At 43.6% G+C, this 14,724-nt stretch overlaps 1 protein-coding gene across 4 annotated transcripts in view; it reads left to right on the forward strand.

Moving 5' to 3' along the window:
• The window catches only part of LOC141148849 (uncharacterized), a 70,814-nt gene that overhangs the window by 7,665 nt on the left and 48,425 nt on the right, over nucleotides 1-14,724 (forward strand). For 2 of the 4 annotated variants that reach the window (XM_073636645.1, XM_073636648.1), the window contains exons 2-4: nucleotides 5,334-5,399; nucleotides 10,277-11,275; nucleotides 12,675-12,888. In XM_073636645.1, the coding sequence (XP_073492746.1) occupies nucleotides 10,435-11,275; nucleotides 12,675-12,888 (1,055 nt within the window). In that variant the 5' untranslated portion in view covers nucleotides 5,334-5,399; nucleotides 10,277-10,434. Of the gene's footprint in view, nucleotides 1-5,118; nucleotides 5,274-5,333; nucleotides 5,400-10,276; nucleotides 11,276-12,674; nucleotides 12,889-14,724 lie in introns of those variants that run through there. The other 2 variants (XM_073636647.1, XM_073636646.1) reach the window with 2 other exon arrangements.

Genomic DNA, 14,724 nt, shown 5'->3' on the forward strand with positions numbered 1-14,724 from the left:
AGCTAACCTCGGTTCACTACAATATGCATCTTCTGCCAATAAGCGGAATTCAAACCTGCTGACTAATTTAAACATTTGAAGTCACGTAAAGGAGGTCAACCACATAGAATTTGACAGTTTTCAGGTCTCTCTGAAGTGTGCTGCAGAATGCTTCAATGTGGTTGTAAACCCTCGCCTTGTAAAACAACCCATTCAGTGTAAGGCTCGATTCACACTAGCGCGTTTTTTGATGCATTTTGCAGAAAAGCAGAGAAACTTTTTAACATGGGTTCCCATGGAACATGTTCACATCAATGCATTTTTGTGCCTCTGCGTTTTTGGAAAGGGTCTGGGACTTTTTTTCATGCAAAATGCAGCGTTTTGCATGTAATAGAATTCAATGGACCCGCATACAAAACGCAAGTAACGCATTTTTGCCGCGATTTGCGATTTACGTTTTTTGTATTTCTTTTTTTTTACATTGTATATAGCTGGTTGCTAAGCAACCACATTGTAAAAAAAAAAAAAAAAAATTGTAAAAAAAAAAAAACACGCTAATCGCGGGCAAAAACGCATGTTCAAAAACACGGCAAAAAAAGCACTGCAGAAACACTCAAAAGCAACATGCATAGATGTGAATCGAGCCTAAAATAGAAATGAAAGGCAAAAACATTTGTGTATATACAGTGCCTTGAAAAAGTATTCATACCCCTTGAAATTTTCCACATTTTGTCATGTTACAACCAAAAACGTAAATGTATTTTATTGGGATTTTATGTGATAGACCAACACAAAGTGGCACATAATTGTGAAGTGGAAGGAAAATGATAAATGTTTTTTTTAATTTTCTACAAATAAATATGTGAAAAGTGTGGCGTGCATTTGTAGTCAGCCCCCCGAGACAATACTTTGTAGAACCACCTTTCACTGCGATTACAGCTAAAAGTCTTTTTGGGGATGTCTCTACCAGTTTTGCTCATCTAGACAGTGACATTTTTGCCCATTCTTCTTTACAAAATATGTCGAGCTCTGTCAGATTGGATGGAGAGCGTCTGAACAGCAATTTTCAAGTCTTCCCACAGATTCTCAATTGGATTTAGAATGGCCCAGTCAAAGTCCAGACCTAACAATGACTATGAATATGCTTTGATCTAAACCATTCCATTGTAGGTCTGGCTGTATGTTTAGGGTCCTTGTCCTGCTGGAAGGTGAACCTCCACCCCAGTCTCAAGTCTTTTGCAGGCTCTAACAAATTTTCTTCTATGATTGCCCTGTATTTGTCTCCATCCATCTTCCCATCAACTCTGACCAGCTTCCCTGTACCTACTGAAGAAAAGCATCCCCAAAACTATTTTGGTCTCATCTGACCAGAGCACCTTCCTCCACATGTTTGCTGTATCCCCCACATGGCTTCTCACAAAATGCAAATGGGATTTCTTATGGCTTTATTTGAACAATTACTTTCTTTTTCCTACTCTTCCATAAAGGCCAGATTTGTGGAGTGCACGACTAAGAGCCCTTTCACACTGGGGCGGGGGCGGCGTCGGCGGTAAAACGCCGCTATTATTAGCGGCGTTTTACCGTCGGTATGCGGCCGCTAGCGGGGGGGTGGTTTTACCCCCCCGCTAGCGGCCGAGAAAGGGTTAAATACCACCGCAAAGCGCCTCTGCAGAGGCGCTTTGCCGGCGGTATAGCCGCGCCGTCCCATTGATTTCAATGGGCAGGAGCGGTGAAGGAGCGGTATACACTCCGCTCCTTCACCGCTCCGAAGATGCTGCTGGCAGGACTTTTTTTACCGTCCTGCCAGCACATCGCTCCAGTGTAAAAGCCCTCGGGGCTTTCACACTGAAATGAAAGCAGCGGCACTTTCGGGTCGGTTTGCAGGCGCTATTATTAGCGCAATAGCGCCTGCAAACCACCCCAGTGTGAAAGGGCTCTAATAGTTGTCCTGTTGGCAGATTCTCCCACCTGTGGATCTCTGCAGCTCCACCAGTTACCATGGGGCTCTTGACTGCTTCTCTGATGAATGCTCTCCTTGCCCGGCCTGTAGGTTTAGGTGGACAGCCATGTCTTGGTAGATTTGCAGTTGTGCCATACTCTTTCCATTTTCAGATGATGGATTGAACAGTGCTCCATGAGATGTTCAAAGCTTGGGATATTTTTTTATAACCTGACCCTGTTTTAAACTTTTCCACTAGTTTATCCCTGACCTGTCTGGTGTGTTCCTTGGCCTTCGTGATGCTGTTTGTTCACTAAGGTTCTCTAACAAACCTCTGAGGGCTTCATAGAACAGCTGTATTTATACTAAAATGAAATTACACACAGGTGGACTCTATTTACTAATTAGGTGACTTCTGAAGACAATTGGTTCCACTAGATCAGGGATATGCAATTAGCGGACCTCCAGCTGTTGTAAAACTACAAGTCCCATCATGCCTCTGCCCCTGGATGTCATGCTTGTGGCTGTCAGAGTCTTGCTATGCCTCATGGGACTTGTAGTTCTGCAACAGCTGGAGGTCCGCTGATTGCATATCCCTGCACTAGATTTTAGTTAGGTGTATCAGAGTAAAGGGGGCTGAATACAAATGCACACTTTTCACATATTTATTTGTAAAACATTTTGAAAACAATTTATCATTTTCCTTCCAACTTCACAAGTATGATCCACTTTGTGTTGGTCTATCACATAAAATTCCAATAAAATACATTTAAACTGGAGAATGCAGAATCTGGTGCAGCTGTGCATGGTAGCCAATCAGCTTTTAACTTCAGCTTGTTCAATCAACCTCTTGAGCTCCGGAAGGTTTTACTCTCTTCCTGACCAGGCCATTTTGTACGATACGGCACTGTGTTATTTTAACTGACAACTGCATGGTCGTGCAATGCTGTATCCAAATAAAATTGACGTCCTTTTTTTTTTCCACAAGTAAAGCTTTCTTTTGGTGGTATTTGATTACCTCTGCGGTTTTTATTTTTTGCGCTATTAACAAATTTGAAAAAAAAAAACAATATTTCCTACTTTCTGCTATAAAACATATCCAATAAAAAATTAAAAAAATCGAATTTGTTCGTCAATTTAGGCCAATATATATTTTGCTACATATTTTTGGTGACAAAAATCCCAATAAACGTAAATGTATTGGTTTGCGCAAAAGTTACAGCAACTACAAACTATGGGATATTTTTATTTGTTTATTGTTCTTTTATTTTTTACTAGTAATGGGGGCGATCAGCCACTTATAGCGCGACTGCGATATTGCAACGGACAAATTGGACACGTAGCTGACACTTTTGACACTTTTTGGGGACCAGTGACACTAATACAGTGCTAAAAAATATGCACTGTCGCTGTACTAATGACACTGCCAGGGAAGGGGTTAACCTCCGGGGCGATCAAAGGGTTAAATGTATGCCTAGGTTGTGCTTACTCACTGTGGAGGAGGTGCTTTGTATAGGGGAAGGCAAAGATCTGTGTTCCTGCTTAGCAGAAACACAGGGTCAAAGCCTTTTCTGCTGACAGAACGACAATCTGCCTTGTTTACATAGGCAGCAGACTGCCGTTCCGCTTGTGTCAAGAAAGATCCTGGCAGACATCGACCCTGCCATACCTGCTGATTGGCTCCCGCTGTGTCCAATCACAGTGGGAGCAAATCGGCGGAGGCATGCGCCCCAGACCCGGAAGTGTCAGATCATATGTGATCTGGCACAGAGCCGCCCTGCCGCAGTAAATGTTCCCCATTGAAAACGTCACCTATGACGAAACGCGTCTGGGAAGGTACGCAGTGACGTCATCACGTTGTTCGAGAGGAGGACAGGCTCCTGTATGTGCCGGCCAGGCATTTGTTTTTATGCGAATATTTCTTGTTTTTATGTAAGTGCATTTCTAATTCTTTATGAAATGCTTGAACTGTATCACACTATGGTCAGTTTCTTTCTCCTATGAGCACATTTACAACAACATCCGAGCACGGCTACGTGAGGTTCCTAGGTGGTTTTCCCTGTCAACGGTCCGGTTCCTGTGATTTCCAGGGGTCATCTGTGCAAGCCAAAGGCTGCGGCTGGGTCACAGCTGAATGCTCTTTATGCTTACCATCTGGTAAGGAGACTGTAGTCACGGTGGTCGGGCACTTTCATATTGTGTGAAGTCATCATGGTGTCACTGAATGATTGAATAATATGAACTATTTTTTTAATTTGCACTTGATCTTTTTTTTTATTACATTTTTTATTTTAGCGCAGCTCCTATATAATTTTTCGGACTTCTTTGTGTTTATCCCACATTGAGTTGCAGCCTGTTTATTGTTTTCTTTATTCTTTAAGTTTAGCGCGGTTTCCTTTTTTTCCAAATGTACGTGGGGCAGCCACTAAGTGGTTAACCTTTGAAAAAATAAAAACAAACCTGGCTACCATGCACAGCTGCATCAGATTTTGCAATCTCCAGTTTTAGTAAATCAACCCCAGAGTGTATTGATACAAAGCCCTACCTCTCAAAGTAAAAGTAAAAAGCTGCTGACTTGTAATATTAGGACACTTACCTGTCCTGGATTCCAGCAATGTGGGCACCCCAGCCAATGCACTCTTTTGTTGGCCTGGCAGCAGGGGAAGGAGGAGGGGGCCAGACATCTGACGTACCTTGCCGCAGCGAGGTCCGACGGAAGTGGGGACAGGGTACCTGTCAAAAACAGGTACCCGCTCCCCCCCGAAAGGTGCCACCGGAGGGGAGGAACAATCAGATGAGAAGTTCCACTTTTGGGTGGAACTCCGCTTTAAGTAAACCAACTCCTATGTGTGTCATACAAAATAACAAAGTAGTACTCGTTCCACCGCACCATCCTCATCAACATCATACCTCACTTAACAAGAGCGACCCCTACTGATTGGAGGTTGTAATTATTGCCCAAGGAAATAAACCGTAGAACAGCACTCATAATATCTGAGTTCATTGGCCTCATCCACACTTCCAAATGAAGCCCTACACTTTGCATTTCTGCTTTAATTTCATTTCTCTTCAGCCAAACTGAGAAGAGGCAGCTGTGGATTGCACAATATTTCATAATTGTCTTACATTATTGTGGCGTATTTGCGTAATTATAGAAAGTGAGTTCTTATTACAAACACAGCGACGATTGGTACAGATTTCTGTGAATCATCCCTACCATTGAGTCATTAGTATAGCACTGCTTGTGTCTTGTGTTTAATTGACTCAGAAAGAGAAAGACGTCTGTGAACTCTTCTTCCTCGTCCATGCACTCCTCTCCGTTCCTCTCCTCTCCATCCCTGAAGATCTGTTTACGGTTAGTTTGAAAATTCCTTTTTTCCATCATCTCATGGTTTTTCTTTCCTTCTGTCTTTAGTTTGTGACTTCTTCCAGTTTCGGATGCCAGGATTCGCAGGAGCTGAGCGCAGATGGCTGTATGTGTGTATGTCTTTGGTGTTTATTGCTACTTGCATCTGTCTGTACAAAAAAGAAGAGCCCTTTTGGCATGCAGCACTTCATTATTTTTTTTTATATTATTATTATAATGCAGGATTTATATAGCGCCGACATTTTATGCAGCGCTTTACAACATAAGGGCAGATAGTACAATTACAATACAGTTTATTACAGTAGGAATCAGAGAGCCCTGCTAGTTAGATCTTACTTCATCAAATAAGTTCAGGAGGAGTTTTTTTTTATTAAAGTGGTATTTAAAGTGGGGTTCCACCCAAAAAAAACAAAAATACATGAAAAATTCTAAAAAAAAAAACAAAAAAACATTTGGATATTTTTTTTTTTTTTTACTTACCTCTAAATGACTGTTGCTAGGGGGTCCCTCGTAGTCTGCCCCTTCCAGTGCCTGGGCTGGTGACATCACTTCCCCCTCGGCACAGGAAGGGCTCCGCTCTGCTCCCTCCCTCCTGTCAATCATCTGGGACCCATTACAGGTCCCAGGTGACTGAGCGGCCAATCACGGCGCACGGCGCTGCTCGCGCATGCGCAGTGGGTGCCAGGCTGTGAAGCCACAGCCCGGCGCCCACAGTTGCAATGCCGGCGCCGCTGAACGGAGGGGGAGACGAGCGAGGCTTCGATCCCCCGCATCGTTGGACCCTGGGACAGGTAAGTGTCCAATTAAAAGTCAGCAGCTGCAGTATTTGTAGCTGCTGACTTTTAATCTTTATTTTTTTTGACGGGCCCCCTGGGTGGAACTCCTCTATAACCCAAAACCAAAAACGTAATAAATTGCAGCTTACCAATCGTTAGATGTGGTGGCTGCATTTGTTTTCTTTTTTTAGGATTTTTTTTTCCCCTGGTGATCTGGCCAGTAACACACCCCCTGTATTCGAGCGGCTCCACTCTGGATGAACGAGCACAGGGTGCACATTTGGATAGCAGCATTGTCAGTCGGGGGGGGGGATTGTTAGTGCTTTTCAAAATCCCCTAGATCTAAGACTAGCACAACCCCACTGCAAGAGAGCATTTTTACTGTTAAGCCGGCCGAGATTTGAATTATGTATAGGTAGGTTGAATGTACCCAAATCGATTGATCGATCAACTTGGGTATAACCAGCCTGCCTGATTGATTTTTTTTTTTTTTTTTAACTTTTTTATTTTTTTTTTTAGCCTGTCTGATTTTACATACAATTATTGCAAGAGACTATTATAGCCAGGGGTTGCAGGAAGGAAAAATCGCTCAATTTCCCCATCAACACAGTCAATGTTACATAGTAGGCGAGGCTGAAAAAAGACACAAGTCCATCAAGTCCAACCTACGTGTGTGATTTTATGTCAGCATTACATTGTATATCCCTGTATGTTGTGGTCGTTCAGGTGCTTATCTAATAGTTTTTTGAAACTATCGATGCTCCCCGCTGAGACCACCGCCTGTGAAAGGGAATTCCACATCCTTGCCGCTCTTACAGTAAAGAACCCTCTACGCAGTTTAAGGTTAAATCGCTTTTCTTCTAATTCTAGTGAATGGCCACGTGTCTTATTAAATTCCCTTTCGCGGAAACGTTTTAAAAACCTAGTCACCAGTACGGTATTTGTACATTGAAATCATATCCCCTCTCAAGCGTCTCTTCTCCAGAGAGAATAAGTTCAGTGCTCGTAACCTTTCTTCATAACTAATATCCTCCAGACCATTTATTAGCTTAGTTGCCCTTCTCTGGACTCTCTCCAGTTCCAGCACATCCTTCCTGAGGACTGTTCCCCAGAACTTGACAGCATACTCTAGGTGTGACCGGACCAGAGTCTTGTAGAGCAGGAGAATTATCGTTTTAACTCTGGAGTTGATCACCTTTTTAATGCATGCCAATATTCTGTTTGCTTTGTTAGCAGCAGCTTGGCATTGCATGCCATTGCTGAGTCTATCATCTACTAGGACCCCCAGGTCCTTTTCCATCCTAGATTCCCCCAGAGGTTCTCCCCCCTAGTGTAAAGTTTGCATTCATGTTTTTGCCACCCAAATGCATTATTTTAAATTTTCTACATTGAACCTCATTTGCCATGTAGTTGCCCACCCCATTAATTTGCTCAGATCTTCTTGCAAGGTTTCCACATCCTGCGGAGAAGTTATTGCCCTGCTTAGCTTAGTATCGTCCGCAAATACAGAGATTGAGCTGTTTACCCCATCCTCCAGGTCGTTTATGAACAAATTAAATAGGATTGGTCCCAGTACAGAACCCTGTGGCACCCCACTTTCCACCCCTGACCATACTGAGTACTCCCCGTTTATTACTATCCTCTGAACTCGTCCCTGTAGCCAGTTTTCAATCCATGTACTCACCCTATGGTCCATGCCAACGGACCTTATTTTGTACAGTAAACGTTTATAGGGAACAGTATCAAATGCTGTGTTGATAGGGAATCCCTTCCACGGAGCCATTGTGTTCTCCCGCCGGGAGAGCACAATGATTATTGCTAGCAGCTATAAGAGCCGCTAACAATAATCGCATGCAAAATCCGACAGGCTGGTTGTACCCAAGTTGATTGATCGACTTGCGTACATTCAGCCTGCGCATACATGGTTCAAATATCAGCCATCTATGACTGGCTTAAAAGTAAAAATGCTCTCTTGCAGTGGGGCTGTTCTAGTCTTAGGTCTTGGGGATTTTGAAAAGCACTTTTACTTACACAATCCTCCATTCCTTCCAGCTCCCCTGGTCAACTAGACTGGTGCCAACATCCTCTTCTCCCCCTTGCTCCTGCAGTCAAAGATCCTCTCTCACATAGCAAGTAATTGTGCTGCAAGTTTGAAAATGAATTGCTAAGCTTTTGCTAGACTTGCCAGACTTCACAAGTTTGTTGCACAATTGCAGCAAGTCTGCATTGCATGACTCTAGATCAACTTTCTTTGCAAACATTCTGCAAGTCTGCTGCAAGTTCTGGGTCAGTTATGTTGTGTAATAGTCATCCCACCACAGGGGTCACTGTGACTGAATTTTCATGCTGTAGACTTGCAGAGCTCTTGCTGTAGACCTTACACTGCAACTTTGCTCTTGCTAGAGACTTGCCACGCAAATTTGCTATAAATTGGGAAAGTGTCAACTAAAACTTGTACTTCAAGTGCTGTGCAAGTGTACAACTTGCCAGTGAAAATGTGCAGCATGTTAACAAGACATGGCCTCATTCACATGAGGCGGATCCGTTTCAGTGGAGTCCGCCAGCTCAGCAGGAGATCTCTCCGTTGATCTCCGCTGAGCCGGCGGATGACAGGTCCGTCTCTGCTCACTGAGGGAGGGACCTGTCAGACCCCCGCTGATTCCTATGGGGGGATCATCAGATCTCATCCGATCCGCCCAGACAGATGGCCTTACCTCTGATTTTAGTGGATCGGATGGCAGACGGGTGTCAGCAGACACATCTCCGCTGACATCCATCTCCCCATAGGAGTCAATGGGTGTCCCGCTCGGATCCGCCTGAAAAACGGACAGGCTTATCGTGTGAAAGGGGCCTTACAATTCAACACTGCCACAAATTTGTGGCAAGTTAGCCTAGTTATCTGGGCTGGCATCATGAAGACCACTGTCGAGTCCATAGTCCTAGATTGGATGTGAGGACACTGAGGGACAATCTGCCGCCACAGCATGGGGGGAGCACCATCTGACAGGGAGTGGAGGAAATAACAGTGACAACCCAGATAGCAAGGCTAACTTGCCACAAATTTGTGGCAGTGTTGAATTGTTATGCCGCGTACACACAAGCGGACTTTCTGGCGGACTAGGTCAGACGGTCTTTCCGACGGACTTTCTGACTAGGTCCGACGGACTTTCCGAACCAACGGACTTGGCCACACACGATAGGACTAAGTCCGTTCATAAGTCCGTTCGGTTTGAACGTGATGACATAAACGGGACTAAAAAAGGAAGTTCAATAGCCAGTAGCCAATAGCTTCCCTTGCGCCGTATTTGGTCCGTCGGACCAGCACACAGACGAACAGTTTTCCCAATTTTAGTCCGTCGGACAGATTTGAAACATGTTCTATTTCTAGGTCCGTCGGATTTTTATCGGACTAGCCCACACACTATCGGATTGTCCCTTAGACTAATCCCGTCGGACCTAGTCCGCCGGATAGTCCGCCGGAAAGTCCGCCGGAAAGTCCGCTCCTGTGTACGCGGCATAAGTCTTGTTAACTTGCTGCACATTTTCACTGGCAAGTTGTACACTTGCAGAGCACTTGAAGCACAAGGTCTAGTTGACGCTTTTCCAATTTGTAGCAAATTTGCATGGCAAGTCTCTAGCAAGAGCAAAGTTTCAGTGGTTGAGTATACAGCAAGAGCTCTGAAAGTCTACAACATGAGTATTCAGTAACAGAGACCCCCCCTGTGGTGAGATGACTATTGCACAACATAACTGAACCAGAACTTGCAGCAGACTTTCAGAATTTTTGCAAAGAAAGTTGATCTGGAGTCATGCAATGCGAACTTGCTGCAATTGTGCAACAAACTTGTGAAGCCTGGCAAGTCTAGCAATAGCTTAGCAGGTCATTTTCAAACTTGCAGCACAAGTGCTTGCTTTCTGGGAAAGAGAACGACAAAGAGATGAGCCCATCAGCATGCTGTTTACCCTTTCACTGCCTGGTCATGGGGGCTGGGGGAGGGTTAAGACCTGTGATACTTAACTACACCAGGAAAAAACAATCAGATCTTCAGACTGAGTTCTACTGTTTGGCAGAAAGGAAGGGACGGAAATAACAATCCTTTGGCAGGTAGAACAGTCCTGTATATATTTTGTGTGTGTATTTATTGTTTGCATTAATAAGATTCTGTATATTATCTTATAGAATAAATTTGTGTTTTTTTTTTGTTTTTTTTTTAGATTCCCAAAATGTCGAAGCACATGTCTTAGAATACTTTCTCCAGACATTTGTTCACGCTGTTCTGTCTCCATATTCCTTTGACGTCAACCTGTTTTAAACTGTCACCATTAATCAGGACAAGTAAAAAAACTTGACAATTTAAAACAGAGATATCAATATGGTGGCCTCAAAGTCTTCAGTAATATGGTTATTATGGACATTGTTGATGGTGAAATCCCAAAACCTTATTAAGAACTTCAAGGAAGTAAACTTGGAACATCAACTCCTAATTAGCGAAGTGAATCCTGATAACCCAGGTCATGACACAGCTGAATTTATTGAACTTCGTCACACTAGTGGTCAGAATGTCTCACTCGATGGCTACACACTGGTCTTGTACAATGGAAAGACAAACATGGCCTACAAAGTACTTAACTTAACGGGATATTCCACAGATAAGAAAGGTTTCTTCTTAATTGGGTCATTGGCAGTCAAACCCAACATTATTCTACCACCCAACACCATCCAGAATGGACCTGATGCCATAGCTCTTTATTTTGGAAGGGGTCTTTACAAAGAGTCAATGCTTGCTACTAGTGATGGGTTAGTTGATGTGCTTGTGCATAAGTCTAGGAGTTATGACCAAGCCGATGGCCTTCTGAAAATCCTCTCACCAGGGAAGGAGGCTTTCCTGGAAGATGCCAATTTTCACTCAGCTGATGAATCAATTGGGAGGTGCCTGGACATAGGAGGTCAATGGACTTTTCACTTGACACATCTCTCCCCAGGCAGTGAGAATCACTGTAAGGGCTTTCCATTCATGATCAATGAGGTCTCATCACCTTACGCTGAAGATCTATATGTGGAGATCCGTGGACCGCCATCCACTTCGCTCTCTGGATTAACTATAGGATTTATTAGTGGTATGGACCAGCAAGTCTATTTTTCTACGGATATCAGGGGCCAAACTGATCCCAGTGGATTGTTTTTGCTTGTGAATGAGAAGCACGACAATCGAGGTAACTACTGGGCTAATGAAAAGAACAATGCCCATAACATTCAGATTCTTCCATTTTGTAACCAGGGGCTTGGGCATGGGATCATATAAATTGTTGTTGGCAATTTTAGAAGTGCTCCTGTTTCCTTTATTTAAAATGTACCTTAGGCCATGCTCTGTAACTACAGACACAGGGGAGCAATTTACTCCCAAAGTTCATGGCAGAGACACTAATGTTGGGTTGTAGTTGGTTTCTTAATAGATTTTAAAGCACCTGTTTGGTGTTTACATTGGAAGGCTGTCAAGTAGCTGAGAGGGGGAGCAGAGAGACATACACTATATTACCAAAAGTATTGGGACAACTGCCTTTACACGCACATGAACTTTAATGGCATCCCAGTCTTAGTCCATAGGGTTCAATATTGAGTTGACCTACTCTTTGTAGCTATAAGAGCTTCAACTCTTCTAGGAAGGCTGTCCACAAGGTTTAGGAGTGTGTCTATGGAAATCTTTGACAATGCTTCCAAAAGCGCATTTGTGAGGTCAGGCTGAGAAGACCTGGCTCGCTCGTTCATATCTTTTAGGACTTTGCTTAGTGCACTGGCCCAAATCATTTGGCGGAGGGAGGATTATGGTGGATTATGGTGTGTTGTTGTTTTTTTTAGGGGTTGGGCTTGCCACCTTAGTTCCAGTGAAGGGAACGCTAAAGGCATCAGCATACCAAGACATTTTGGACAATTTTATTCTCCCAACTTTGTCGGAACAGTTTGGGGATGGCCCCTTCCTGGACCAATGTGACTGCGCACCAGTGCACAAAGCAAGGTCCATAAAAACATGGATGAGCGAGTTTGGGGTGGAGGAACTTGACTGGCCTGCACAGAGTCCTGACCTTAACCTGATAGAACACCATTGGGATGAATGAGAGCAGAGACTGTGAGCCAGGTCTTCTCGTCCACATCAATGCTTGACCTCACACATGCGCTTTTTGAAGAATGGTCAAACATTCCCATAGACACACTCCTAAACCTTGTGGAGGGCCTTCCCAGAAGAGTTGAAGCTGTTATAGCTGCAAAGGGTGGGCCAACTCAATATTGAACCCTATGGACTAAGACTGGGATGCCATTAAAGTTCATGTGCATGTAAAGGCAGGTGTCCCAATACTTTTGGCAATATAGTATAAGTTGTAACTTCAGTTAATCAGCTGTGAATTTTGATGAATTTCTCAACAGTGCCTGCAGCTACAGAGGTTAATGAGGACTTGATGTAAAGCTTATTTGCTGCAAATTAGGAATATGTAAATATTGTAATGTCTATTGCCTGGTCACAGGTTCAGTATTGTCACCTTATATATTTTTCATTTTTGAGTTTCTCTGGTATTCATTTTCACCCATTGTCATCTGTGTTTGGTCTTTTTCCCAAAGCTCAGCAGACTCTTCCCAACAATGCCCTCCTGTTAAAAAAGGGAGGTGGTGCTGTAGCACTGTACTTGGGGAAGAATAGTGATGTTTTGCTGAAGAATCGGTATACCACCAGTGGTTTAATGAATGCTTTAGTATACGGCGATTATGAAGACATGGGACCCCATCCCCTTCAGGACCTGACCACAGGCAATAATATTATTTACTGGCATACATGGTAAGAGAAAAAAAAACTGTTGTCTCCTTAAAGTTAATGCAATTCTAAGCCAAAAAACAAAAATGTATTCTAAACCTAAAAACAAAAATGGAATATATTACAGCTTACCAGAGCTTAAAGTGTAACTCCAGTCAAATACTAACTAAGCCTAAACCTACTCCCCTCCTTATTCTAAGCCTATTCTAACTACCCTGTAAAGGAAAGAAGCCAATACTTAACTATTCTGTGGCCTCTCGGAGTATCATTGGTCACATGATTGGGTCCCAGTACCAACTTCAGTATAGAGGAAGGATAGGCAACAACAGATCCCCCATAGTAAGCCTATGGGTAACGTCATTGCCCAGGCTCTGTAGCCTTTCCTGAAGCCGACCACTGGAGAGATCATGACTGGCGTGCCCTCAGCATGGGTAAGTATAGACTTCTTTCCTTTAAAGGGTAGTTACAATAGGCTTAGAATGGGGGTGGGAGTAGGTTTAGGCTTAGTTAGTACTTGACTGTAATTGCACTTTAAATGTGTTGGATGCATTATTTTATTCAGGCTTCTTTCCCTCTTTTTCTACATGGTAATCCTGCAAATAAAACTTTCTGTCCATTTGTAGCTAGGAGCCAAGGTTGTCACAAAGGCTGGACTTCAAACATGTTTGCCTTTGTCATTCTCCATTACATGGGGTTGATGGTATACATACCGGTAGCTTACACGATAGAATAATGGGGGCTATTTATTAAAATTGGAGAGTGCAAAATCTGGTGCAGCTCTGCATAGAAACCAATCAGCTTCTAGGATTTATTGGCAGAGCGTAATGGAACAAGCTGACGTTAGAAGCTGATTGGTTGCCATGCACAGCTGCACCAGATTCTTAGTGCTCAAGTTTTAGTAAATCCCTCCCAATGTATTTGCTTTTAGAACAAACAGGTATTTTCTATACTTGCCGAAAATGTTTTTAAGTTGAAAAAAAGAAAACGAATGCAGCCATCACAGCTAAAGACTGGTAAGCTACAATATATTACATTTTAGTTCTTGGGTTTAGTTATGCTTTTCAATTATAATGTGCACCTCCTCTTTTCAGCTCTTCTTTCTGTTCATTCCTTGCATTCTATCTTTTCTTTCTCTCTCTACTTTCTTTCCACCCTTCTTTCCATCCCCATCTTCCTCCCTTCCTTCTTTCTCACATTCCCTTCAGTTCTTTAAGTGATGACATCCTCTGGTGACCTCCACCTACGTTCCCTCTGCATTCCAGTAGATTTCTACACTGGCTCTTGCTCCACTCCGGCCCCCTCTGCCTTACACTCCTCCATCATCTAGATGACATGCTTCTGTTCCTCCTGCAGTTTGCCCGGCCCCCATTCACCCTCCGACAACACCCTTACCAACCTCTGATAGTGTATTAATGCTTCTGGCTCAGATCTAGAACCTCACTGCTCTGGCATTCATTCTGCAACCTGGTCCCCACCACAGTCAATTAGAAAGTCAAGAAATGTGTCCTCACTGATTCTGCAAACCTGGTCAAAAGGCCTCTCAGAATGATAAAGCATAGGTGGTTGCCTCTAAATTTTGGACCAAAATGGAAATTCAATCGCAGCTTGATTATTGGTTTAGAACAGTATCCTCCAAACTGTTGTCCCCGGGCCATATGCAGCACTTTGCTTGCCTTTATTTGGCCCTTGGGGCACCATTCCTCCCACTGACACCAGCAATGGACCAGCAATAGGGCACTACTCTTCCCACTGACACCAATGATGGGGCACTATTCCTCCCAATGACACCATGGATAGGGCACTATTCCTCCCAATGACACCAACTATGGGGCACTACTCCTCCTGTTTACACCAACGATG

Source organism: Aquarana catesbeiana, linkage group LG06, assembly GCF_042186555.1.
Source record: "Aquarana catesbeiana isolate 2022-GZ linkage group LG06, ASM4218655v1, whole genome shotgun sequence".
NCBI lineage: Eukaryota > Metazoa > Chordata > Amphibia > Anura > Ranidae > Aquarana > Aquarana catesbeiana.